This window comes from Terrapene carolina, unplaced genomic scaffold (assembly GCF_002925995.2).
Source record: "Terrapene carolina triunguis isolate 2854851 unplaced genomic scaffold, T_m_triunguis-2.0 Scaffold112, whole genome shotgun sequence".
NCBI classification, from domain to species: Eukaryota; Metazoa; Chordata; order Testudines; family Emydidae; genus Terrapene; species Terrapene triunguis.
Window position 1 is genome coordinate 22222294 of NW_020664463.1, and position 27210 is coordinate 22249503.

The 27210-nt window shown below is 49.3% G+C and overlaps 1 protein-coding gene across 1 annotated transcript; it reads left to right on the forward strand.

Annotated features, from left to right (window-relative positions):
- Window positions 1-1870: 1870 nt before the first annotated feature.
- On the forward strand, window positions 1871-25573 carry NRIP2 (nuclear receptor interacting protein 2). Its single transcript, XM_024218036.1, has 6 exons — window positions 1871-2145; window positions 14111-14290; window positions 21803-21885; window positions 22438-22565; window positions 23685-23737; window positions 25481-25573. The coding sequence occupies exons 1-6, from the start codon at window positions 1915-1917 to the stop codon at window positions 25571-25573; spliced, it is 768 nt and encodes a 255-aa protein (XP_024073804.1). The 5' UTR covers window positions 1871-1914.
- The last annotated feature ends 1637 nt before the right edge of the window (window positions 25574-27210 follow it).

The window sequence follows — 27210 nt, forward strand, 5'->3', positions numbered from 1 at the left end:
GATGCAGTGCTTCCCTGCTTTTCTGGTCCTGGAGTTCAGTGTGGTTCTCTGTTCTTTATTCTGTATGCTAATCCCCTGAGGCTAGGGGAGTTGTCTCTGTTCTCCATTCTGTATGCAAATTGAGATGGCTTAATCTTGTCACCCTTATCAGGAGGGTCTAGGTGTGTCTCCCAACGCCCTTCACTGCTCTCTGCAAGTCTTTTCTCTGATCGGTTTTGGTTCAAGCAGAGAGCGGGGAGGTATCCCTCATGAGTCAGACAGGCCAGACACTGTGCCCTGGTTCCCCAAAAACACAGAGCTGACTGCTATCACCCTCTCCTGTTTCTTGGCTAGATGTGTTGGTGAGTTGAATTCCCACCTGGCAGCTTCCCATGGCTTTTACTCACAAACAAAAGAATTGGTTAAGAACTCTTCAGCACCTCTCAGGTGCTGAGCATGGCATAAGTCCATAGCTGCGTACACAGAGGTAGAACTGTGGCTTCTGGGTAAGAAGCCAGAAACTTTAGCTCAAAAAACACAGGCCTCTGACACTTGAGCTAAAGGGGAATCTTCTTTAGCTGTTAGTAGTAGAGCTTTTATCCTCTGTAGGTATCTCACTCCAATGCCTCCTCAGAGTTGGGTAGGAATATCTACAGCCGTGTAAATGAAGAGTCACTCCATTGCAGTCAATGGGAGTTTGCCTGAATAAGGACTTCAGGATTTGACCTTATAGAATTAAATGTCTAGAGCCCAATTCTACTCTCATTCACACCAGTTTTACACTGATGTAATGCTGTTGACTGCAATAGAAATACTCCTGATTTGCTCATGTGTATGTGAAATTAGAATCATGCACTCTGTGACTCTCAGTGCATTACATTTGCCAATACAGTGAGACCAAAACAGCCCAGACTTCAGCTGACAATTCAAAGCAGAGATGGAAGGACAGAGGAAGGGGTAAAACTTGCAGTGTCCCCCGCCCCTTGTACCAGGGCCTGGAGCAAGGCTCTCAAACGGCAACAATTTCAGCAGGTGAAATTAAAAAAAAAAGATTCAGATCTCATGCTGGTGTAAGTCAGGAGTAGCTGCACTGATCTCACTCTGATTTTACATGTATATAACTGCACTGACTTCAGTGGAGGTACTCCAGTGAGATCAGAATCAGGGACGATGCAGTCACACCAGTGAGAGTGAAAAAGCAGGCCTTCTGTGTCTCATTGGCAACGCACAGTAAAATCCTCCAGCGCCGGGTTTAAAAACTGTCCCAATTGTGTGACTCTCCATCCAAATGAGAGAGACTAGGCATGCCTGCCAGAACCCTGGAGGCTAAAGCTCTCCCCCATTTACGGAGGCAATGCATCATCTCCTAGAGCAAAGTATGTTCTCTCCAGTATTAATAGACTTACTGAGATGCGTCAAAAACCCCGGCAGAGACACCGAGCAGCACAGCCTGCCTGCCACAGAAAGATTTACAATCTCTGTGGCGTATCAGTGGGGAACAGGACAGTGTGTGTGCACACACACAGACAAAGCAGGAGGAAGGTGAGTCCAACCCCCAGCAGCAGGGCCATCCTTCTGCTGCTGGATTTTTCCAGCCAAAGCATCTTACCGTCTCTGCTGCAATTTATGGAAATTGATTTCTGACGTGGGGCTTTTTCTGCTACAGCAGGGACCCACCGAGTGGAGGAGGCAGAGCTGCAGTCAGGGCAGGAGAAGGGAGGGAGGAAAGGAGCTTGGCACAGGGGGAAAGCCAGAAAGAGAGAAGGGCACCGAGGTACTACAATGATGGGGCAGTTATAACTGAGACAGATGAGAGAAGGAGCAAGGGAGAGCAGAGATCCCAAGTGAGTCACAGGAGGGCAGACAGGCACAGAGAGGGAGCCCAGAGAGCGCTCTGCCATCCCAAGAAAGACCTGCCCAGCTGGACTCTTCACCATGAGCATGAGGGAGACCTGTGCCCAGGAAGTGGGGCCAGGGGATGGGGAGGAAAAGCGGAGCGAAGGCACTCAGAATCCGGACAGGAGGCAGCGCGAAGTGGAGCTGCGGGATAAAGCCATCCTGCAACAGAAGAGGCGCCTGAAACAGGCCACCCAGTTTGTGCACAAGGATTCTGCTGACCTGCTGCCCCTGGATGGCTTGAAGAGGCTGGGCACCTCCAAGGATCTGGTGAGTCAAGTGGGACCCAGTTTGGAACTGGATGCTCCTCTCCTCCTAATGATACCAGGGCATCCCCCTAATTTGGGAAAAGAATCACAGGTCCAGGCACAACAAACAGCCCATCAGAGTCATTATAGGGCTGGGGTGGGTGAAGGGAAAGGAGATGTCCCCTGCTCTCTGCATCTTTCTTCATTAGTCTAACCCCCTCCATAGCCAGGAGGAAGTAGAAGGTAGGGGATTCCCCCTAGCTTGCAGATCCAGCTCACAGCCCACAGTACACAAATATGTGTAACTTGTATGGGGATTCTGTGTATGTTTTACATGTGTGTTTACATGCTGGACTGACATGAACCTGCATGATCTAATACGGAAGTGGTCCCTCTCATATTCTGCAGTAAACGCACCCACCAATCCCTGAAACTTTGGGGTCTTGTGTCGAAACTTTTCACTTTTCTGTGCAGTTCCCCAATTTTGGATTTGCTTTGACACATTTCCCCTGGGGGTGAGTGTGGGGCAAGAGCAGGGGGTGAAGTTGGAGACAAGGCATGATTTCCCCTGGGTATCTATAACAAGGACAGGGAATGATTTCCCTTGGGATACCCCACTGATGAATTAAGTACATCTTCCCCATCCCATTGCACACTCTCACTTTTCCCCACTACCCAATGCTCTTCATAGGGTACCACAATTGATCCGGGATTTGGGTTGAAATCCTGTTTCCCAGTGGAGTGCATGGCTTTGCTTCCAGCTCCTTTCCCCTGCAAGTTCCAGATTGTTTTGCCAAACTGATAAGGGCTCCTGCAAAAAGTAGGTTGAGTTGCCTGGAGTCACTGACCAGACCCAAAGAAATCAAGGGCTCTGAGGTGATCTGATTGCTGGTGAGATGGGGCAGCCCCTAGGCCTGGCAAGTACGGGGCACTATGTTAACTATCTCTGCTGCGGGGTATTTTCCTATAAGTTTACTGCGCTCTTGTTAGGCCTTATTGTTACTAGTGATGGTGCTGTCTTGCCTAGGAGCCGGGGCATTAGAGGGAATCCAATTCCTGGGCATTCCAGGCTGCATGAAAATCAATCTCACAGGTTTATATTGATTTCTCTGTTGATTTCTGATTCTTCTGGGCTCAACCATCCCACCATGTGCTGGCTGGGGATCAGCACCATGTCAGACTCAACTGTGTCTGTGTCTCTGCTTTGGGCCATCCCTCACCACCTTCTCACGCAGGCTGAGTCAGTTGCACAGCGATTCCTAGAGCGCACATTCAGACCATATCAGCCTCGGTGTCCACTCTGCTACTGGCTCTAGTATGGGAAACCCCTCCCTGCTCCCAAAGCGCTGTCATCACCCATGTATTTAAGCAAGCCGTCCCAGCCCTACAATTTGGTTATGAACACATGAAATTCCATTGCTGGGCATCGACAGCACTCTAGGGCCTAGATTTGTGCTCTCCCAGCCCCGGCCAGTAGCGAACAGAGAGCCTGCTGCACAGGCACTACTGGGACTGACCATCTCAGTCGCTGGGATGGAGGGAGTTACAGCTGTGAGTCGGTGACCCTTCAACAGGGGCATCTCCTGACAGCTCCAGCCCCCGGGGGAGCAGGCTAGAGGGACCATCACTGACTCTCCTTGAAACCTAGAGATCTCTGTCAGTGTTTCAGGGAACTGCACTGTAACAATCTTGGGGTTCATTCAATGATAAACCAATGAATGAGAAAGGAATAAAGCTTTAATAAAACACACCAGAGTGTCTCTCTAGTGAACTACTGCACAGAGTCCTGGGTTCCCAAGACCCTGGTCCCCCTCCAGGGCACATCTCCAAATTCCCACACAACACAGTCCCTTATGAGGGAGCGTCTCCAAATCACAATCTGTCATAAACATACACCTACATGCACCTGTATTTCCTCTCCGTGGTCCGCTCTAGGAGTGCCCCGTCAGGTCTCCAGCCTCCAGCCATCACCTGTCTCTGACAGAGACCCTTGTCCCACTCCCTTCTGTCTGGGGGTATTAAGGCTGCACGGCCCCCTGCCTTACATTGTGATATCCCCTGCAAACCAGTCTACCTACAGGCCAGCCCCTGTGCTGTGCTTTCTCCCAGAGGGCTATGAACAGTGCAGTGCCAGCCATTACAAGTTACCACCCAGCTCTCTCTCAGCAGACTACATTTTAAGGACAAAATAAGTATCACAGAGAAAACATAAAGACAATAAGGTTCCTATGCGCTTACTAACAAACATGCCAGGAGTCGCCCATCTTCCTTATGGGACCCAACATCCCCTTCCAATCCTTCTGCAAGTGCTGGCTCCCACTTTGGACAGAGGGTCCTGTCCATTTGCTGAAGCAAAATGAAGGGCCTGTGTTAGTCCAAGCTCAGCTTTTTACATCAAAAACCTTTTCTTTGTTTGAGTCTCTGGAAAACCCACTTTGGACCAGTACATGCGACACCTTAGGGCAGGGATCAGGAACCTTTGGCACGCTCTAACTCTCCATGTGATACAGGGAATCAGCTGACAGCCTAAGCTCAGGGAGCAGTATCTAGTTATCACCTACCCCTCCTTTTGCCTTATCGTTCCTATATCTCTGCAACCTCTCGCTGCTGAGGATGGGGAGAGTTCACTCTTGGCCTACTCAGGGCAGCTCCTTACTGAGTCAGCAGAGGGTAGAAACTATAGGGAAACATGTCTCACACCTTCCCCCTGCACCATCCATCAGACATGATTATTTATTGTGGTAGCATCCAGAGGGAGATCGAGGCTGCATTGTGCTGCGTGATGTACAAACACATAGGAAGATACAGTCCCTGCTCTGAAGAACCTACAGCCTAATGTAAGACTTTAGCTGTAGTTTCATGTCTAGGAACTTGTAGCACTGCCTAGCCAGGGGACCCATTCTGGCTGGTTGTGCACCGACTCCTTTTCATGGACAGTTCATCAGACAAACGTAGGCCTTTTTTCTGCTTGAAAATTGTTCATGAACTGACCCTGATTGGTCACTTAAGTCATGTTATTGTATCTGATCTACCATTGGCTGACTGAAATTTTTAAACAGGTGAATAGGGAGTAAATTATACAAACTTTCAGACATGAAGGTTGGGATCTGTGATAAAATCATGAAACTTTTAGGATTCGTGACCATTCTCACAAACAAAAACAGTTGTATGAATACTTGAACAACGAACACTATGACCCCACCAGTAACTGGTGGTGAACTCACTGTTTGTGTGAAAATATTTGTGAATCTCTTCCTGTACTAGTTAGCCAGCTCTAGGGCCTGATTCTCCACTCACTCTGGTTTTACACTGGTGTGACTGCACTAACTTCAATAGAGGCACTCCTGATTTATACTGGGGTGTAGTGGGGCGGTCACCCCACTCCGTCCCTGAAAAGGTTAAAAGCCAGCCCTTGGAGAGGGCTAGGGCTGAGAGCCAATAAGAGAAGGCAGGGAGGCAGCCAATCAGGGCCCGGCTGGGCCCTATAAAAGAGCTGCTGGGCCAGAAGGCAGGCAGTCTCTCTCTCTAGCTTTGGAGAGAGTCTCACTCCAGCCTTGGAGTGGGAAGGATCTGGCTGCCTGGAAGCACAGGGTACCCTGGGCAGAGTTGGGGAAGGGCAAGAGGAGCTGGGGAGCTCCAGCCTGGCAACTCCCCAGGCTGAGGCCTTGTTAAGGGCTTAAGGAGGTACTGGGGCTGCAGAGGTGCAGCCTGGGGATAGGCAGAGGCAGCTAGTCCAACCCCCTTGCCAATTATAAGTGGCCATTACAGACTGCAGTTTGCCCCAGAGAATGGAGGCTAGAGGACGACTGGCACTAGTCACTGAGGCAAGGTGGGCATAGGGGGAGGGGGTTCCCCAGGAAGGGAGACCCAGAGTGTGGGGGCAGTGCTGTGGGGCAGCACCCCAAAGTAAGGGGCTCCGGGGTCCGGGAGGGACACGGGGGGCCTGAGGCAGGAGAGACACCGGCGAGCAGGAGGCGCCCTGAGTGCTGGAATGAGCTAATTCCCAGACGACCAGCAGGAGCCGCTGTGGCAGTGAGTGCTCGATCCGCTACACGGGGCGAGAGGAAAAGCAAACCTTAGATCTCCTGGAGCGATGTGAAATGTACAACAGCCCCAGGTACTTCACGTGCCTGTGGGAAGATGTATTTTTGGCTGAAAATGATCACCCACTGTGAACTCTGTAGGTCATCATGGTACCACAGACAGGGAAATAACAATGATAATATAATACCTACCTCTTATATAGCGTTTTTAATCTCAAAGCACTTTACAAAGGAGGCAGCATCATTAGCCCCATTTTACAGATGGGGAAACTGAGGCACACAGCTGTGAAGTGAGTTGCCTGAGGGCACACAGCTGGCCAATAGCCAACCTGGGAATGGAGTCAGGAGACCTGGGTGTCTATCCACTTGGCCACATTGCCGGTAGGGCCATGCAGCATTCTGTGCATTCCAGCTTGAGGGCAGAATCTCCATTCAGTCATGTCCTAGCCCCATGTGTAACACTGACAGACCCTGGTCGTCGGGATTGAACCTGGGGCCTCTGGAGCTCAGTGTGTGAGCCTCTACTGCATGAGCTAAAAGCCATATGGCCTTTAGCTAAGGCTGTAGAGCAGACTCATTAATCTCTCTCTCTAAGTAGTCTTGGTGCCACTAGATGGGACAGAACACCAAACCCAGGAGGTGTGCGGGTTACAGATGCACCTCTGTCTCATTCCTGATCTCCTTTCTGACTCTCTCCTGGATCATGGGAGGTGAATAAGTGCCATGGGGCAGATTCTCCCCTGCAGAGTTTGAGAGATCTTGATGTCATAGAAAAGTTCACAGTGGGGTGTTACTTTGCCAGCACCCCAAAATACACCTCCCCACAGACACCTCAAGTACCAAGGATCAGTGTATCCTAAATGAATCAAACAGTACCATAGAATCCATGCTTGAATAATAAGAGTATAGCAGTAGGAATATACTACTGACCACCTGACCAGGATGGTGACAGTGCTTGTGAAAAGCTCAGGGAGACTAGAGAGGCGACAAAAACAGAAAACCCAGTAGTAATGGGGGATTTCAACTATCCACATATTGACTGGGTACATGTTACCTCACGGGGGGATGCAGAGATAAAACTTCTAGACACCACTAATGACTGCTTCTTGGAGCAGCTAGTCCTGGAACAACAAGGGGAGAGGCAATTCTTGATTTAGTCCTAACAGGTTCACAGGATCTAGTCCAAGAAGTGAATATAGCTGAACCACTCAGTAATAGCAACCATAATGTAACTAAATTTAATATCCTTGTAGGGGGCAAAATACCAAAGAAGCCCACCACAGGAGCATTTAACTTCAAAAAGTTAAATGAGGAATCTAGTTAAATGGAAATTAAAAGGAACAGTCAAAAGAGTGAAATGCCTGCAACCTGCATGGAAATGCTTTAAAAACATCATAATAGGGACTCAAACTATATAAACCATCCTGGCTAAACAACAAACAGGTGGTTAGAGACCAAAAAGCATCCTTTAAAAATTGGAAATCAAATCCTACTGAGGAAAATAGAAACAAACTCTGGCTAGTCAAGTATAATTAGGCAGGCCAAAAAGAATTAAGAGCAACTAGCAAAAGACACAAAAACTAACAGCAAAAACTTTTTTAAGTACATCAGAAGCAGGAAGCCTGCCAAACAATCAGTGGGGCCCACTGGATGATAGAGGTGCTAAAGGAGCACTCAAGGAAGACAAGGCCGTTGCAGGGAAGCTAAGTGAATTCTTTGCATCGGACTTCACTGCAGAGGATGTGAGCCAGACCTGAGCCATTCTTTTTAAGTGACAAATCTGAGGAACTGTCCCACATTGAGGTGTTAGTAGAGGTTTTAGAACAAACTGATAAATTAAGCAGTAACAGATCACCAGGACTAGATGGAGTTCATCCAAGAGTTCTGAAGGAACTCAGATATGAAATTGTAGAACTACTAACTGTGGTATGTAACCTATTGCTTAAATCAGCCTCTGTACCAGATAACTGGAGGATTGCTAATGTGACTGATTTTTTTTAAAAGGCTCCAGAGGCGATCCCAGCAATTTCAGGCTGGTAAGCCTAACTTCAGTACCAGGCAAATTGTTTGAAACGATAGTAAAGAACAGAATCATCAGACACATAGATGAAACACGATATGTTGGGGAAGAGTCAACACAGCTTTTGTAAAGGGAACTCATGCCTCAACAAGCTATTAGAATTCTTTGAGGGGGTCAACAAATATGTGGACCAGGTCGTGATCCAGTGGATATAGTGTACTTTGATTTTCAGAAAGCCTTTGACAAGGTCCCTCACCAAAGGCTCTTAAGCAAAATAGGGAGTCATGGAATAAGAGGGAAGGTCCTCTCACGGATCAGTAACTGGTTAAAAGATAGGAAACAAAGGGTAGGAGTAAATGGTCAGTTTTCACAATGGAGAGAAGTTAATAACGGGGTCCCCCAAGGATCTATACTGAGACCAGTGCTGCTCAATATATTCATAACTGATCTGGAAAAGGGGTAAACATTGAGCTGGCAAAGTCTGCAGATGATACAAAATTACTCAAGATAGTTAAGTCCAAAGCAGACTGCAAAGAATTACAAAGGGATCTTACACAACTGGGTGACTTGGCAAGAAAATGGAAGATGAAATTCAGTGTTGATAAATGCAAACTAATGCACATTGGAAAACATCATCCCAACTATACATATAAAATGATGGGGTCTAAATTAGCTGTTACCACTTAAGAAAGAGATCTTGGAGTCATTGTGTATAGTTCTCTGAAAACTTCTGCTCAGTGTGCAGTAGTAGTCACAAAAGCTAACAATGTTAGGAACCATTAGGAAAGGGATAGATAATAAGACAGAAAATATCATATTGCCTCTATATAAATTCATGGTTCACCCACCTCTTGAATACTGCGTGCAGTTCTGATCAGCCCGTCTCAAAAAAGGTATATTAGAATTGGAAAAAAGTACAGAGAAAGGCAACAAAAATGATTACGAGTACGGAACAGTTTCCATCTGAGAGATTAAAGAGACTGGGACTATTCAATTTGGGAAAAAAAGATGTTTAAGGAGGGATATGCTAGAGGTCTATAAAATTGTGAATGATGTGGAGGAAGTGAATAAGTGTCATAGGCGCTGACTCGACGGGTGCTCTGAGGCTCAAGCACTCATGGAAAAAAAAATAGTGGGTGCTCAGCACCCATCAGGCACAGCTGTTTGTCAGCTGAGGGAGGGCAGAGAGCAGTAAGCGGTGAGTGGGCGGGGGCCTTGGGGGAGGGGTTGGAGCAGGGGTGTGAAGAGGCGGAGCGAGGGTGGGGCCTCAGGAAGGGGGTGGAGCAGGGGCAGGAAGAGGCAGAGTGAAGGCGGGGTCTTGGGGGAAGGGGTAGAGTGGGGACGGGGCCTCGGGGCGGAACGGGGGTGGAGCACCCCTGGGGAAAAATAAAAGTCAGTGCCTATAGAAAGTGTTATTTACCCCTTCACATAACATATGAACCAGGGGTCACCCAATGAAATAAACAGGCAGCAGGTTTAAAACAAACAAAAGGAAGTACTTCTTTACACAATGCATTGTCAACCTGTGGAACTCATTGCCAGGGGTTGTAGTGATGGCCAAAAGTATAACAGGGTTTAAAAAAGAATGAGAGAAGTTCCTGGAGGATAGGTCCATCAATGGCTATTAGCCAGGATGGTCAGGGAAGCAACCCCATGCTCAGGATGTCCCTAAACCTCTAGCTGCCAGAAGCTGGGGCTGGACGACAGGGGACGGATCCCTTAATAATTGCCCTGCTCTGTTCTCTATATGTGAAGCACCTGGCACCAGCCACTGTTGGAGGACAGGATACTAGGTAGATGGACCATTGGTCTGACCCAGAATGGACATTCTTATGTATGTTTCAGTTTTACCCATCCCAAGCCCTTAAAAATCAAGACTAGCTTTAAAATCCTGAGATTTCTTTAAATAATAAAGGTTGGAATGTTTATCTTTGCCTTCTGGTTTCTGAGCCTTTAGGGTGCACTTGCTTCATGTTTTTCAGCTTCTCTCTGCAAACATGAGGGCTAGAAACTTATTTTAAAACAGAGAAAAGAAAGCTGAGATTCTCAAGTAATCACATGACTCCAGCAGCTGAAAAACGAGACGAGTGATAAAACTGTGAGACTCAGCCGTGTGCAACTGTTTTACGTCATTGCTAGCAATCAGAATTCCCAGCTAAGGCGTGTTCGCTGGGCAGGGCAGTGCTGCTAGTCCCAACCCCTGGGATTCTGGGAGCTCGGGCCCTGTCAAGGTGGGACTCTCAGTTCAGGAGGTGCAAGGGGAAATGGGTGTGCCGTAGTTCACTGAACTAGTTTCAACTTCTGCTGGCTAAGGAGCAGCACTGTCGGGTTCCACAGGGAACGCTGCCCAACCATCCCAGGAGCAGGAAGCTTCCCTGGCGGGGCCTTCTTCCTCCCCTCACCGCACCTCTCAACTCACCATCTCTCCACTCCACTCCTCTCTCGCGCTGCATTTCTTGTCCTGTCTCCTCTTCATTCCCATCTCTCCTCAGTGACGCAGGAGACAGAGAAGAGCATGTTCTCCGCTCTCAGAACAGATGCCCTTGCTGTCCCAAAGCTTAGCTCCCCATATCAATGCGTGACCCTCTCCTGGCCTGAGTGACAGAGGTAGCAGCTGGAGAGGGCTTGCTCTTCCTGTGGGAAAGTTCCCTGGGAGGGAGAGAAAAGCCTGTTGGATGCCAGACTGTGTGAGAGTACATGGGGAAGAGAGGGTGGGAATATGGCGCCCCCTGCCCTTTTCCCATGGCCCCAGTCTTAGCTGGCAGCCTGACTGGCATTGGGTTATCGTCTAAAACCTCATGACGCTGAGCTTGGAGTATTTAGAGAATAAAATGAAATAGCAGACCTCCCTTTTAGCTTGTAGACTGGGATGCAGGGTGGGGGGGTAGAAGGGTGTAATTACTTTCATTCTTTGATCTTAGATGGCGTTTTTTTCATCCCAAAGCACTTTACAAAGCTATTATCCTTCCCATTTTATGGGTAGGGAAACTGAGGCACAGAGGGGTTGAATGTCTTGCCCCAGACCACACAGTGCGTTATTGGCAGAGCCCAGAATAGAAAGCAAGTCTCTTGCTCTAATCACTGGGGAAGCTGATAAATCAGAGCTACAGTGGGCTCCATTTAAGGTTTAATCTAAAGTCTTACATAGCCTTATGGTCAAGATCAAATTGACAACTAATGGGATGCAGAGGGATATGTTCTCTGTAAGGATATTATTACAGTGTATCTTGCCCTTGTAGGTAAATGGACTCGGTAGGCCTTTTTCCTCTGAGAGTCACTGCAGGGTGGTAAAAAAGCCCGCAGGCCTAAACACCCACCATCAGAGAGTTGGATATTTCAGAGGAAGGTGGAAGCAGCCGGTCATTAGGGAGAGGCAGCCTGGCCAGATCCAGTAGCCCTTCTCTCTTCTAGGCAGCAATGACTCCCTTACCAGGTCTGAATCATCAGATCCCAGGTTGAAGGATTATGGTCCCCAGCATGCGGAAAGCAGGCAGAACCACAGATTAGTTGCCCTGATTTCTGGATTTTACTCAGTCCTTACAGTCCCTACATAGGGACCGAGTAAACACTGGGTGAGGACTTCAGCAGCTGGCTGATGGTGAAGTGAGCTCCCTTTGGAAGCAGCAGTCATCACCACCTACCAAGGTATTAAATGTTGTATGACACGTAAATCTTCCCCACCCCCTCCTTTGCCCAGGCAGAGCAGAAGAGGAGGAGGAGAAGTTGCTACTATCCTGTAGGGAAGGGGATAAGGAGGAGAACTTGGCTATTGGTTTTGCTGCAGCTGCTCCCCTTAGGGAGTGAAGGCAGCCTGGCCTTCCAGCAGCCCTCCTGCCATTGCCCCTTGCAGGAGGTGAGACATCCTGCCACTGCTGGGAGGGAGAAGGGTCTCTTTTGCCGGGCAGGCCTTAAAATGCCCTAGAAACTCTGTTTATGGTAAGCCTGTGGAGGAAGACACCCACACAGAGCTGTAACTAGGCATTTTTAGCACTCAGGACGAGCAGAGGTGATGTGTGTGGGGGGGGGGGGGGCGCACACAGTGTTACATGGCCCCCTAGATTTTTTTGGTTGCACGCACACACACACACCCCAACGCCGACAGGCTGGGTGGCGCACTGAAGTGAGTCAGGGGATGCAGGTGGTACTCCCTCCCCCAACCCCACCTGGCATCGCTGCTCATCCCCCAGCATTACTGCTCACACCCCCTGAACATTGCTCTGCACCCCACCTCCCAGGGAGCACACCCCACAGTTTGAAAACCTCTGTGGGGCATAGGGTGACCAGATGTCCCGATTTTATAGGGACAGTCCTGATTTTTGGGTCTTTTTCTCACATAGGCACCTATTACCCCCCACCCCCGTCCTGATTTTTGACACTTGCTATCTAGCCAGCCTAGTGGGGCAGTCACATACTCCCCCCAAAAAACCTTTAAATTATGCCCGCCCCCATCAACTGTTATATGTCATCGGTGGGGGCAAGCAAGCATATTTTCCCACCACAACCACCTTTTTCTTCAAATCCCCATTTTTCCATCCTGCAATTTATGCCATGGATGACTGCCCCGCTTGCCCCAGTTACAGCCCTGCACCCAGACGTCTCTCTGAGGCACGTATTGTATCCTACTGTGTCCTTTGTGCTGCCTCCCCAGGCTATGCTGTGGGTGTCACTCTATGGAGTGTTTGGAAGAGTGGACTCACTCCTAGCAGCCTAGTTTTGGGCATGGCCTAGCACCCCTGCCAAGAGCCCCTCTGGCTCTGCAGTGGTCTTCCTTCCGGCCAAGTTATGCTACTTCCCGCCCCTCCCACAGGGCAGGCAAAGAGTCCAATGAACTCAAATATCACTCTTCACCCCTACCCAGGGGTACTCTGCCAGACTCTTCACCCCTTTCTGGCCTCTACAGGCCTGTCCTCCCACTCACATGCAGAGCAATGCCTCCCAGATCCAACTGAACAGTCCTTCTCCCCCCGGCCTCAGGTGTTGCCACACCACCTTTTCCAGTGGACCAGTAGTGAATGGAGCCCAGGCCCTTCCTCTCCTCTGGGTTCCAGTCCAGGGACCCCATAGCAAGCAGTAAAGGTCTGCTACCTCAGATGCCTCCCTGGACTTCTTCCTACATTGTTCTTCCTTTAGACCCTTTCCCACAGCCTGCCCCGTCCCTAGGCTTACTGTATAGCTGCCTCTCTCCCAGCCCTTCCGCCACACCCTAGCAAAAAGCTGACCAGCACTTCCCTTCTCACTCTACAGCCCCCTTCTCCTCAGGGCTTCCTTCCTTTATGAGTACCACCCAGTTCTTCCCGCAGCTGGGCTTCATCTTCAGTTAGGCCTGGCCCACCCTCAAGGTGCAACCAGGTACTCTAGGTGCTCTCTGTCTCCCGTTAACTCTTGCGTTGCCCATGTGGGTACATGCCCCATCACAGAGTGTGATAGTGCTGGGTTGTGTGTGTCTGCATGTCCATGTCTGGTAGGGTATGTGTGGAGGTAAATGGGTGTGAGGCGTGTGAGACTGACTGACTGTGGGACTGGATATGTATTTGGAGATGGTGTGTCAGGAGGCTCTTCTCCTGTTATGATTGCACTGAGCTCTCCAGAGACAAGGCCACGCTGGAGAGGACATGGCACAGATAACCAGTCAACTGCATTTAATTTGAAAGCAAGGGCTGCTGTCTGAGATGCACTTGAAGTAGACAAACTACGGGGAGATGCTACTGTGTGTAAGAGGCAATTGGGCTGGGGTGGAGACTGAGAAGGACATTTCCGACACTCATGGCCTGTGTCGCCCCTGAGAGTAAGTGGATCATCCAGGCCCAAAGAGCATTTGCAGACTGCTTCCCCAGGCCAATGGAGCTGCTGGCAGTAGTGGTGATTTTCTGGATCCTGTCCCAATACCTTGCTGAGAGTGTCCTTTTTCTTTGTGGTGGAGACAGCAGCCACACAGTGTGGTACAACGGCGCCTCCTGGAGGGGAATCTGAACAAGCTGCGGGGGGAGAGCAGGGAATATACCACATGGGTTCAATCCCCACTGGTGAAGGACAAGGATGACAGGGCAGAAAAGAAAGAGAACGACAGAAGGAAAGAGACTGTGTCCCTGCTCATACACTGCAAGGTAAGGACCTCTGCAAGTCTACAGTGCCAGTTTTATACACTCACTGATCTTAGTGATAGAAATACTCACTGGGTCCCATCTGCTCCATTCCCAGGGAGCCAATGCCAGAGTGGTAGCTACGGGCTGTTCTCTAGTGCTTTTGTCCAGTCTCATTTCAAATGACCCAAGCAGTGGAGGTGCTACTTTTCTGTTCTCCCTCCTGTTCTGCCATTCTTCATCCCTTTTTCTGTGTCTCTCTGTCTCATAGCGATTGCCAGACTGGATCAGACCCAGAGTCAATTCAGTCCAGGATCTTCTCTCTGACAGTGGCCAGATTTCTTTCTTTCTTTCTTTCTTATGCTCGTCAGAACAGCTATGTGTTCCTTGCTTGAATTTGAATCTACTTTATTTTGGTTTCTCCCATGGAGCAGGAAGCTCACCTACTGCTGTATTTTGACTAATGTATGTGAGCAATTAGTAAGGATTCAGAAGATTTCTTCATTCAGTTGAACCCACAAACATTAAACAGCTCCACGGAGGTGGTATTACTTTAGCTTCTGTAGTGCCTTTCTTCTTAAATTGTTCCATATAAGAAGGTCATCCTGAAGATAACACCCCCCAGCATCCCCTTGCAAGCTCTGAAGCAAGTCCAAAGGGTGTCCACGTATGTCTGCCGCACAACCATTCAACCGTGTCAAACACTGTGTGATTAAAGGTATTGGATAGCACACAGATGATAGATCCAGTTTTTGGTAAGTTTTAGGTGACTAGTATATGAAAATCCACTTTAAAGCTACATTTAAGTTTCAGTGGCTAGCTTTAAATCCCTTAGTATGCTTGTATTCAAAGACAAGACTTTTGGTAAAATGTGCATATCTTTGCACTTCCAGTTAGCACAATCAGGTACCACAGTTGTATACAAATGTACACATCATCTTCTGGAAAGTTTAGACCCAAGTATCTCAGGCCCACGTAACTAATTATTTGTCTGTTTTGTTTCAGGCTATTGCTGTTAGAGATACTCAGCCTTATCTACGCTGGGTTTTAGCAACTGGAGTAGCTATGCTGCCATAACTGCAATAGAGCAAACTGTGACTTGCACTGGTATAAAGTCATGGCTTGAGCTGTTGGACTATATATGGGTAGCTAAACTGCTTGCTCAAGCCCCAAGTTAGTCAAGGCCTCAATTTGGTGAATAAAGGGGTTTGATTATTTTAACATCATAGAGTCTGTGTATTTCCATAGAGAATGATAGTGGAATTTTTTTGATCTTATGCTGGACAGGTGTCAGGAAGGGAAATCCAGCCATAGCAACACGTAATGGGGTCTTTTACCAACTCTGGCGTCAGACCCTGCCATTGCCTCAGTTTCCCTTCTTGGGCTTCCCAAGGACTGCAGCCAGGCTCTCATGCAAGTTAAATAACACCCTTTCTTGGGGTCTGGATTATTAAAACAGCATCTCAGTTCAAACATCACTTTGGTTTAAATGGAGTCTGTTCCAGCTCCACAGTTTCTTCAGCGACTTGTTGGGCTCAACAATGCTTTCCCAAAACCCTATCCCTAACCCTGGGCATGGGCAACCCTTCCTTGCAGGTCTCCTTTCCCCTCTCAACTCCCTTGTATCTGCCTTAAAGCCCGACACCTGGGGGAAGGCATCTGATAAGGTACAGATGAGGCTGAGTCCTTTAAGGGCCAGGCCATCCTGTGAGGGGCAGTCTGAATTTCCATGAAAACCCCAGAGAATCTGTAACCCCTTCACATCAATGACTCTGAAGTGCCGAAGACTGTTGTAGTCAGGCCTGTTTTGTTCTGCTTACTGGTAGTCAAGTATTATTCATAGAGTTTTCTGGTGTTCCCACCTTAAGCTAGGAACTCCTCAAGAGGAAATGTACACGTTTCCTTTGGTCCTGCAACTTTTCTAATTCACTTCAGGGATAAAAACATGTGCATGGAAACAGTTGTTGTAGCTTTAGAAGGAGTCACCAGAAGGCTGCAGGTTCTGTGTAAGTAGTAAGGTCTGGGAAAAATGCTTATTGCCAGCTGTGATTTTGTTCTTAAGAGATTCTGTCTGTGAGAAACTCATTCTTCAGCTCAGAGCTGGTCTTTATAGGTTAGACCCGAGCAAGGAAACAGAATATTATGTGGTGGTGACGTCTGTCCCCATAATGTCACTGGGCTGCAGTACTTGGCATATACTTGGAAATAAAGCTGACTGCAGCTAGTCAATGGTAATTAGTATGTGAGGATCCTCAGTCTACCATTATTTTCACTCTAAGGCAACTATACAGCTGAATTGCTTTTAGGGCCTTGGTTGGTTCCCGAGATCACAGACAGTGTCCAACCCACATAGTTTCTGCTGCAGAGTCATTGTGGCTTCTGTTTATTTGATTTATGCGAGTTCTTCATACAGTTCTGTAGCAAAGTGCCCCTTTTTCATCACACCGTTTGCCAGCTGCAGTTTTTGCAAAGCATTTTGGAAAGTCAGTCATGTGACTGACATCTGCACACCAAAAGCAAGATGTTATTTTTGTACCGGGGCTTGTGTATTGTTCATTTGGAAACGGACGCTGAAGGAGCCCACAGTGTGAGGCTATTTTTCCTCTGTGCTGAGCTTGTGCTGCAGCCACAAGACAGAGCTCAGTTGATGGAAGCCGCTGGCTGGCTTTGAAACTGACATGATTTCTGCAAAAATAGCTGTTTGTAAATGATTGATTCTTAAAAAGTCCCTCCTCTCCTTTCTTTCCTGGAAATTTGGTTAATAAACACTGAATAAATAATAATGGCATCTGATAGCTGCAGATTTAAAGTTTTGTAGTCATTCTGAATAGGGTTGCCAACTTTGTAATCACAGAAAACCGAACACGCTTGCCCTGCTCCCTGCCCCTTCTCTGAGGCCCCACTGCCACTCACTCCATCCCCCCTCCCTCCATCGCTCGCTGTCCCCTACCCTCACTCACTCATTTTCACCAGGCTTGGGCAGGGGGTTGGGGTGTGGGAGGGGGTGAGGGCTCCGGCTGGGGGTGCGGACTCTGGGGTGGGGCTGGGGATGAGGGGTTTGGGGTGCAGGAGGTGGCTCTGGGCTGGGACTGAGGGGTTCAGAGTGTGGGAGGGGGTGAGGGTTCTGGCTGGGGGTGCGAGCTCTGGGGTGGGGCTGGGGATGAGGGGTTTGGGGTGCAGGAGGGGGCTCAGGGCTGGGGCAGGGGATTGGGATGCAGGCTCCAGGCGGCACTTACCTCAGGTGGCTCCCAGAAATGGCTGGCATGTCCCTCCAGCTCCTAGGTGGAGGGGCCAGGGGGCTTTGTGCATCGCCTCCGCCGGCAGGCGCCACCCCCGCAGCTTCCATTGGCTGCAGTTCCCGGTCAATGGGAGCTGCGGAGCTGGCACTCGGGGCAGGGCAGCCTACGGAGCCCCCATGGCTGTCCGTTTGCCTAGGAGCCGTAGGGACATGCCAGCTGCTTCCCAGGAGCTGCATGGAGCCAGGTAGGGAGCCTGCCAGCCTGTGCCAACCGGACTTTTAATGGCCCGGTCAACAGTGCTGACTGGAGCCGCCAGAGTCTCTTTTTGACCAGGTGTTCTAAATAACTATGAGGAAGGGCTCGAAACCCAGGTCTGCTCGTAGTCATCACCTGCTCTTTCACCCAGACTGTGTTATCATTAGGGGTTCCTCTAGGGCAGGAATTATCCTCTGGCTTATAATGAGTTCATGAGACAGTTAGGAAACAGTCCAGTCCTTAGAAACATCACTGATCTGGTAGACATTAGTGAATAGTTAACTTTCTAAGCAACTGCCTTTCCACCATGCTCTAAAACAAAGCCCATACCATGTGTAATGGCAAAAGCTCACCCCTTCTTGGAGTTTGGTTTTATTAATAAAGCAATTGATCATAACATTACATAAAGTGCAGCTCAAGCCTCTTTCAGAGGCTTGGCTGCTTCTAGGGTTCCTCTTTGAGGATGGCTCAGCCCACACCCTAGATCCTCTGTTCCTAGAAAGCCACTCCCATTTCCCTTTTATCTGGATGGAGAAATGAGCTATCTGCCTCAGTTAGTCAGCAGAACCCATTTAACCCTTTCCCAGCAACATCAACACCTATTAATGGGATGGAATGTTTCAGCCAAATGCTGCCAGCCTGTTGCAATCTTCAGTCATTGGTCTTTATTGTAGTATACATGACACATCATAAGGATAGCATTGTGCACCCTACTAGCCAGTCAGGAGGCAGGATTCAGCACCACTTTCCCTGTGCTACAGTTTGGTATAATATATGTGAAGGCAAATGCCTTTAGAACACACTTTTTCACCTCATGCTTTATCCCATTTCCTTCCTTAACATAAGGTCCCCCCCCCATCCTGGGAGGGGGAGGGGGTGTCAGTGTATCATGTACACCCCATTCAGTGAGCATTCTGTGGCTGAGACAGCTTTTCAGTGTTCTAAAGGCAAAAAGAGAGAAATTTAGATGTGGTGGGGTCAGAACTTGGCCTTTTGGGTACAGTCCAGTTCTGTGAGTGTTCACAGCAGGGACAGATGGTTGGCTCTTCCCATTTCAGTGTTGTCCTCTTTCCAACTGCCTTAAGTTTAGGGCACTAGTTTTTGCCATAGGCAGATATTGCCATGACCTGAGGGGGGCTGTGGGAGATGGAATGAGCAAATTGGAGAGTGGGCTCCTCTACCGGGCACAAGCTACGGCCCATTCTGATGCTTAACCTCAGTGGGTTGGAAGGTCTGGGACCTGTGTGAACTAACTGTCAGCAGTAGCTTCTAGGGAAGCAGCCATGTCAGCCTGCAGGAGGGCTTTTAGCTTCATTCTGTGAGGTTTTAACATCCTACTCCATGTACCCATGTCCATTGTGTACAAAGAGGCAGGAGGTGAGCATGAATGGAGTACAGCTGAGTGGGTTTGTGCTCTGAATAGGCAGTAGCTTGGCTGGGTCTCTCAGTCCTTTCATGCATGAAATTCATCACAAGGAGAGAACAGGCCTGGCTGCTCAGCAGCATGAGATAGGGCTGCTCATTTGCACAGGAGCTGGGATAAGAGGGATACTTCTGTGCTCGCGTGTACTGAAAGCACTGGTTGCTAGACTTGGTGCTTTGGGCCGCTTCTGGGGCTGGTTTCTCTGCCTTGTTTTACATTCCAGGCATGTTGCTGCTGGGCTTGGGATATAGAGCTTTATGTTCTCCATTCAGCACCTTCCAAACCCATTCCCTCGCAGGACACCAGTGTTTTCCTGACTAGCAGCCAAATGACTGCTTAGCACAAGGCATGTGTAAACGGGATAAGCATCATGCTGGGAGTCAGGAGCCCCTGAGATCTATCTTGGCACTGACACCCTCTATGACCTGGGTCCAGTCACTTAATCTATCTGCCTCACTGGGGCGTTGTGAGGAATAGTTAATATTTATGAAGTGCTGAGTGTTATGATTAATTAGCTAATATTTGTAAGTCATCCTGAAGTGAAAAGTGCTATGTAAGGACTGCGTGTGTTTATTATTGTAACTGGAGATTATAGTGGAGAACGTGCCAGATTTAAGTCTTTGTAACTGAAACTCCCTGGACTGATTTACTTCAAACATACCTGGATGTTTAGAAGGGGAGCTATTCATCAAGATAGGTTGGAGGGTTCCAGTTTCAGTAGTTCTGGTCTTCTCTGTGCACACATTGTTTTGAGTCCATCACTAATACTTTTAAGTCTCTGAGGTACTGACTGCTGTTTATTTTATTACCCCATTTTAGATGCTTGTATTTTCCCCTCACAGCCTCACTATTTTCTCCTCTCTCTCTCTGACAAATCACTGACCATTTGTTTTCAAAATGAAATCTCATATTGGAGTTAGCCCTCCGGGAGGATTAGTCTCTATAACAAGCTTGGAAAGAGTTAGTTTAGAAATCTGGAGTCTGGTGGTACCTTAAAGACTAACAGATTTATTTGGACATAAGCTTTCGTGGGTAAAAAACCCACTTTTTATGCATCTGAAGAAGTGGGGTTTTTACCCACGAAAGCTTATGCTCAAATAAATCTGTTAGTCTTTAAGGTGCCACCAGACTCCTCATTGTTTTTGTGGATACAGACTAACAAGGCTACCCCTCTGATCTTTAGAAATCGGGAAATAATGAACACTCCCTTTCATTAACCCTTTTCTCTCCATTAGCTCCCATGGCACAGATTCTAATGAATAGTAGATCTCTACCAGTGTTGTACTCAGGGTTAGACTGGGCAATCCTGCACTGGAGGTAGTACAGAGCTGTCCCCACCCTAAGGGGAACTCTGGGAGGATTGCTGTTGTCTCCAGCTGGCCCACAGCCAGGGCCGGCTCTAGGCACCAGCTAAGGAAGCAGGTGCCTGGGGCAGCAAAAACTCCGATTTTTTTTTCTTTTTTTTCTTCTCCAGCGGCAGTTCTGCGGCAGCTTTTTCATGTTTTCTTTTTCGGCGGCACTGCTGCGGCCGCTTTTTTTTTTTCCTTTGCTTCGCCGGTTGGGGCGGCAAAAAAGGTAGAGCCGGCCCTGCCCACAGCACTAGCTCACACAGTGAAATGAAGAAAATTAACATGCAGGCAAAATATATGGGAAATTTTCATGACAGCAAGATGTGTTGGTCTATAGAAGAGTCTTTCCTAAGGGAAAGGGGGAAATTTCATCACTTGGTTCATTTAAAATGAGTCCTGGACAAGGCCTTGGATACAGGCCTGCACTGGCTGGGGGCAAGATGGATGGACTTGATGGAGCTAATACATCTTTTCCTTCACTATGTTCTGTGATTCTGTCCCATCTTTCTCTGATCATGTTTCCTATTGATTCCAGTGTCAATCCACACAGCTCCTGGCAGCCCTGGGTTTTACAGGCCCCCCCCAAGTACTGAGAACTGCTACTGCCTCAACGTTAGAAAGCAATGCCACAAAGGGCTGTGGGGAGGAGTGAGCAGGAGGCAAATGGTGACTGCTCTCCTGTGCTCCCTGGCTGAGTGCAGAGGGGAGAGGAGGTAAAACAGGAAAGGAGTCTGTCCCCTTCTAATACCTGAATGCTGCAGTGGTTCTGGGGCAGGGCAGTCCGTCTCTTCCCCTTGACCCTGTCCTGGTACTCACAGGAACTAGAGCTGGAGGGAAGAGAGAGAATCCGCTCCAGGGGGATAGCAAACAAGAGTACAGTTTGTGGCAGGAGAATGCAAGACAATGTGGCTGGGGGCTCAGTGGGTAGGCAGAAGGGAGAGTGAAACAAGGGAAGATGCTATAGTGAGATGGAAGCAGACCCATCATCCTTCCCTAAAGATGCCAGAAGGGGAGAGGGGTGGCAGGTTACTGGGCTTCCTGTAAGAAGTCAAATAGAGGAAGATGCTGGTGGGGCGGGGTTCACAGAGTCTTGCTGGGGCCTCCATGGGTTCCCAAGAGCACCCCAACTTGTGGATGCTCATCTGAACCCCAAACCTTCTGATGTCCTTTTGTCACTAGTTTTTAGGGATTTTCACACTATTGCCAGGGGTTCTGTGTAGGGTTTGTGTCAGTTTAAGCCTGTATTAACCTGCCTTTATGTTTCTTCTAGTGCCAAGGTCAGGTATTGAGAGCTGCTGTTAACACTGGCTGCCAGCAAAACCTCATCTCCATGAGCTGTCTGAAACGGCTGGGGTAAGAGCCTGGGGCAGAAGAGATTGGGGGTAGGATAGAAAACAAGGAATTGGGCATTAAAAACTGTGCTCACTCTGAATCTGAAATTACCACTTGCACTCATACCCCAACTCCCATTCACATCGGGAACCCTTGCATTCACACCCGACTGCTTAGGGTGTGGGGAGCCCAGGGCTGGAATAATGGGGGGGCTGCAGGACAGGACTGAGGGGCACTGGCAGAGCTGTGTGGGGAGCCCAGGGCTGGAATAGCAGGGGGCTGCAGGGCAGGTCTGAGGAGCATTGGCAGAGGGGTAACAATTTGGCTGTGGATACTGCATATCCCAAGATGACCAGCTGATGCTTTGCACCTACTCAGGGGAACCCAGCCCCATAGTGCCTGTGGGTTACCCCTGGAGAATCTTGCTCCTGACATCCCCATTATATGAGTGAGATCCCCTCTCTTTTGCAAGCCAGTTCCAAAGAGACTGTGAAGTGTCCCTAACTAGTTGGAGCACCTATTGTTCTTTTGCCCATGCTCATTTCAGGCAGTAACATCCCTTGTGTCTCACAGGCTGGAGGAAGTGTCCGATGCTGGCAATGGGGATCTCTCCCTTCCTGTCCCTAGTGTCATTGGCCAGGTGGAGTGTGTGGAGGTGCAGCTTGGCCAGGAGACGGTGGTGTGCTCAGCGCTGGTCGTGGGTGAGCCCAGCAGAGCTTCCTCCCCCTTCCCAGATCTCTTCTTCCTTCCTTGCCAGCACACCTAAATGGATCATCTAGGAGCAGGGGTGGAGGGGAAGGTGACATGGCCCATGGGGCTGGGCCAAGGCACAGTCCCATGTACAATGCAGAGGCTTTGATCTTGCTGTGTCCCCCTCCACAAGGAGATGCTGGCAAATGGGGGAACTGGCTGAAGGGCAGTGGAGATGATGCAGCCCCATTGTGGGCCATTTTGCTTTGTCTCCTAAAAATGCCCAGACTGATTAGTTTGTCCTGCTCCATATACAATTCCCAGGGGGCAGGGGAGACTGAATGGGAAGAGACTGTCTAGGAAGGAGTACGGCAGAATTGTATTGTAGAGGAGTCTGGGAGCCCTCGCCAGTGTCCAGAGGCAGGATCTTGTTGGGAGGGGCCGTGGGGAATGAAGCCCATTTAATAGGCATTGGAGGGGTGGCAGGGAGGTTGCATTTTTTCCAGGCATGTGAATCTCTGCATACAACAAAAATAAGAGATTGATTCTTCTTTCCGTCCCTTCTCCCCCATTTTATTTGTCTTCTCATCCATCCCTGATTTCTCCCGTTGCCTCTCTCTGTCCCGTTCTCCTCAGCCTGCTGATTTACTCCCAGTGCCGTTCCTCTTCATGCTCCTCTGTTGTCTCTTGCCCTCCTCACTGTACTCCTGCCACACCCATTCCTCCATCTTTTCTGGTTTCTCTCCCTCTCCTGACCCCAGCTCACTTGATTCTCGTCCCCTTCTCTCTGGTTCTCCTCACCCTTGGTTCTGTCTCCTCTCTGCGCAGGAGAGTTGGACTGTTCCTCTGGCCTCTCTGATGGCTGGTTGTCTATAGGAGCATAGACAGGTAGAGTAGCACTTAACCCCTGCAGGCTGCAGCTGTGGAAAGGATGACGTTCAGGCGTCTGGGAAGATGGAGTGGCCACACTCTGCTGTGCCTAGCATGCTGACCCCATACGTGCCAGAGGTTTGATAACTTATAGCAAGTTCCAGCCATGGGTATAAGGCAGTCACTCAGGTGCTGCGTAAGGAAGACTGTCAGAAAACACCTATGCCTGAGCCTGACCCACTTCCTCTCTGTTTCCCCAGATGATGAAATGCTGGAGTTCTGTTTCGGCCTCCAGACTCTGCTGTCTCTCAAGGTAAGGAATGGGTTTCCTCTCATCGCATCTGAACATAATGTAGGTGTGGTGGCATGTCTCAATGAGACCCCAAGCTGGGGCTGCAGGAAGCATGCGATGCTGATGGCCAAACCTGCCAGGGTGTTGGCCACCCTGCTTCCTGATCTCTGACTGCAGCATGCTCTTAGCTGGCATGAGTATTGAACCCCTTTCCTGTCATTTTAAAACCTTATTGGATCAGAGAGTGGCTAGAGCCCTGTGCAGCCCCATGGCAGAGATCTACAGTTTCTCCCTCTCCTGATGTCTCTTTCCTGGGAGCCGGGGAAATGCTCTGCTAGGGGACATGGTGGGAAGAGATTTCATCTCTCAAAAGTAACCCCTTCCTGAGAGCATCTTTGCTGGAGCTTGAAGAGTCCCTTCCAGTCTCCGTCATGCAGGAGGATGGGCCTATCTATGCACGGAGTGCTGAGACTTGGAATTGTTCTGTGGAGGGGGACTCAGCTGGGAAATCTCTCTCAAGGGTTTTGCCTTCCCCCAGAATAGGGCCCAGAACCCAGGAGCAGAGAGCATCTATGCTTGCCGTTCCCTTCCGGTGGGTGCTGATCCCTAAATGACCCAGAAACACAGCCTGTGATTTAGATCCTAGCACAGCTTGAAGAGAAAGCCCCGTCTCGATTTGCTGGCGAGCTCTCTCCAGCATGAACCATTAAATACCTACATACACAGCCTTCCTTACTGAAAACATCAGAGAAATGCTCCATAGGAGGAGGAATGCTGGGAGAGCCCCTGTCCTGCAGGCAGAACAGAGAGAACTACAGAAGGAGAAGCCAGGGGTGAGGGGAAGCAGAAAGAAGCCCAAACGATAACCATGCTAAGGCCTGAGAAGGCCTTGTAGATTGGCAAGGAGGAGGCAGCAAAGATAGAGGAGGCAGGTAAATGGGAGTGACCATTCCAATGGGGGGAGAAGATGGGGCTGGGAAGAGGCAGGAATGGGAGTGTAGAAAGGTGAGTGGGAAAGTGGAGGATGGAAGCAGGGCACAATGGGGGAAGGGAAAGCAATGGGGAAGGGCACTGTCACTCAATGAGTGGGATGGTGTTAGGCTGAGAGCTGAATGGCTCCGTGAACTGGAAGGAGGGGAAGAGACAGAACCAGGTGCACAGGGTGGGGTAGACAGAGGTAAAACTGTCAGTGTACCCCAGTGGCCATAAGGAGGGATGAGAGAGGAACCCTGTGGTGGAGTAGAGGGAATGAAGGCAGGGGGCTAAGAGCAGAGGGTGATTTGGAAGCTAGGTGGCCAGGTTGGAGTTGGATTCAAAACCAATGGAAAGTGATGGAGGGGGGCATGATGTCCTTGGCCCCCCTAAGAAGGGTCATGTATGCAATGTGCGAATAAGGCGGCTGTGCTGAACAAGGTGAGAGACAGTCACCTGAGCAGGGCCTTGCTGGGGAGCGGGAGGGAGCGAGGGTGAGGGATGGGAAGGAGCAATGGAGGTGTATGCAGAAGAAGAGGTGCAGGTGTGTTGGGGGATGGAAGGAAAAGAAGGCCGAGGGTAAGGAGCTTCTTTAGGAAGAGCAGCTGTGAATTTGATGGGAGGGTGCTCTCCAAAATCTGGCTTGGCGAGAGGGAGGGAAGAGGGGGGTGGTGATTATTAGATGGGCTCCTGCTTCTCCGTGGTAATAGACACCATACAGCCCACGTACCCTGCTGATGCCTTGTGACTGATACATACTATGGGTAACCAGCTCTCGTCTGCCCCCCTTAGTGCTGCATCGACTTGGAGGAAGGAGTCCTGCGGCTGAAAGCCCTGAGTGAAGAGCTGCCTTTCTTACATGCCTCTGACGAGCATGGGCAGTGATGGGCCGGCTCCCCATGTCCACAGGGAGGAGACTCTATGGCTTACCAGGGAAACCTGCAGCTGGGGCTGACACACCTGGACCTTGCTGAGTCCTGCGCTGAGGCTTCCATGGGGGAGTGAGGAGGTAAACGGGAGCCAGGTGCTGTCCCGCTGTTGATGCAAGCTGGCCTCTTGTATGGAGAGTTCTTCCTCCCTGCAATGGACCCTCCTGCTTGTCCCCATGTGCTGAGTGGATATTTGTTCTCATTTCTCTCTGTGTCCCCGTTCTCTCTCTGGTCTCTGCTTCTGCCCTTTTAGTGACTTCTTTTTACACTGCCATGTATTGATAACATAGGAAGTGTCACTGCGAGCAGTCTCCAGGGGTTCTGCCTGCAGAGAGATGGTGGCTTCTTCTAAAGCCTCTGAAGATTGTTTTAAAAGTTTCCCTTCCCTTTTGGCCGCAGATCTATCTGGACAGGAGGGGCCCCTCTTTCCCATGCTGCATGGGAAGGGCCCTGTGGCCCATCCTCCCTGTCCTCTGGAGAGCTGGATTTCATTACCCTGCACTGGCTCAGAGCAGACTGGAAGGATTTTACTGGAAGCAGCTTAAATTGCAGTCACTGCATTTTGAGAGTTTTCATTCAAAGCAGGAAGACTTCTAGGAAATGCTGAGCTGAAACACCCTGGGAGCATTGAGCATACACAGGCGCCAGGCCTGGCCAGCCAGCCTTAGCTACTAGACTCTGTATTGTATGAGCTCAAGTGCTAGTCTCTCCCCCTGTTAACCGTAGTAACTGGGCTGACACCCCTGCCAGCCATGAGCTCCCGTCACCAGATTTACACACCCATCAACTCTGCTTCTTCACTCTGAGCTCCAGGGATTCAACTTAGATACCACATGAACTCCAGGCCTACACCTGCCATCAGCTCTCCTCCTGGTCCCTGGCGATTCGACACAGAGACACCATCAACTTCAACCATTGGACTTCCACACCCCATTGACTACGTCTCTTGCATGAAAGCAAAGAACCCGACTCATTCCCAGTATCGGCTCAGGTCACAGAGTTACGAACTCATCTGGGATGGACAGGACCTCTGGTGGGTCACTTAGTCATTTCTTCTTCATACAGGCAGGCCTGATTTCATTACCCTAAAAGCATCGCTGATAGATGAGTATGTAGTCTCAAGGGACAGACACACCGCCACCATTCTGGGCAGCTTGCGCCATTCCCAAATGGGTGTATTGGTTAATTTTTGTTTCTAATCTTTGACTAAAATTTTCTATTCTACAATTTGTGCCCAGTTACAGCTTTTCTCCTCAGCGACTAATGAGAATAACTGATGCCAGCCCTCTTCATAACATCCCTTCATCCACTTGTAGATGGTTCCGACGTCCCCTCTCTGCCATCTTCTTCCTGGACCTAATTGGGTCTCTTTGTGGGTCTCACTTGTCAAAAATTTTATTATTTCTCCTGTGCTCATTTGAGCTCTCCGGTTTATTTGTCTTTTTTTGGGGTAAAAGGATTGCCCTAAACTGGATGCAGGACTCCGAGGCTTAACCAGTGCTAAGAAGAGTGGAATAATTACCCTGCTAATTTTATATATAATACTCCTGTCAATGCGACTCAGAATGGCACATGCCCCTCTTAATAGCAGTG

Bases quoted from the DNA above. Each gene is read 5' to 3' on its own strand.
- NRIP2 (XM_024218036.1), top strand. From the start codon at position 1,915: ATGAGCATGAGGGAGACCTGTGCCCAGGAAGTGGGGCCAGGGGATGGG. The intron at 22,566-23,684 runs GTGAGCCCAGCA...CTGTTTCCCCAG, and splicing joins GTGCTCAGCGCTGGTCGTGG to ATGATGAAATGCTGGAGTTC. The intron at 23,738-25,480 runs GTAAGGAATGGG...TGCCCCCCTTAG, and splicing joins AGACTCTGCTGTCTCTCAAG to TGCTGCATCGACTTGGAGGA.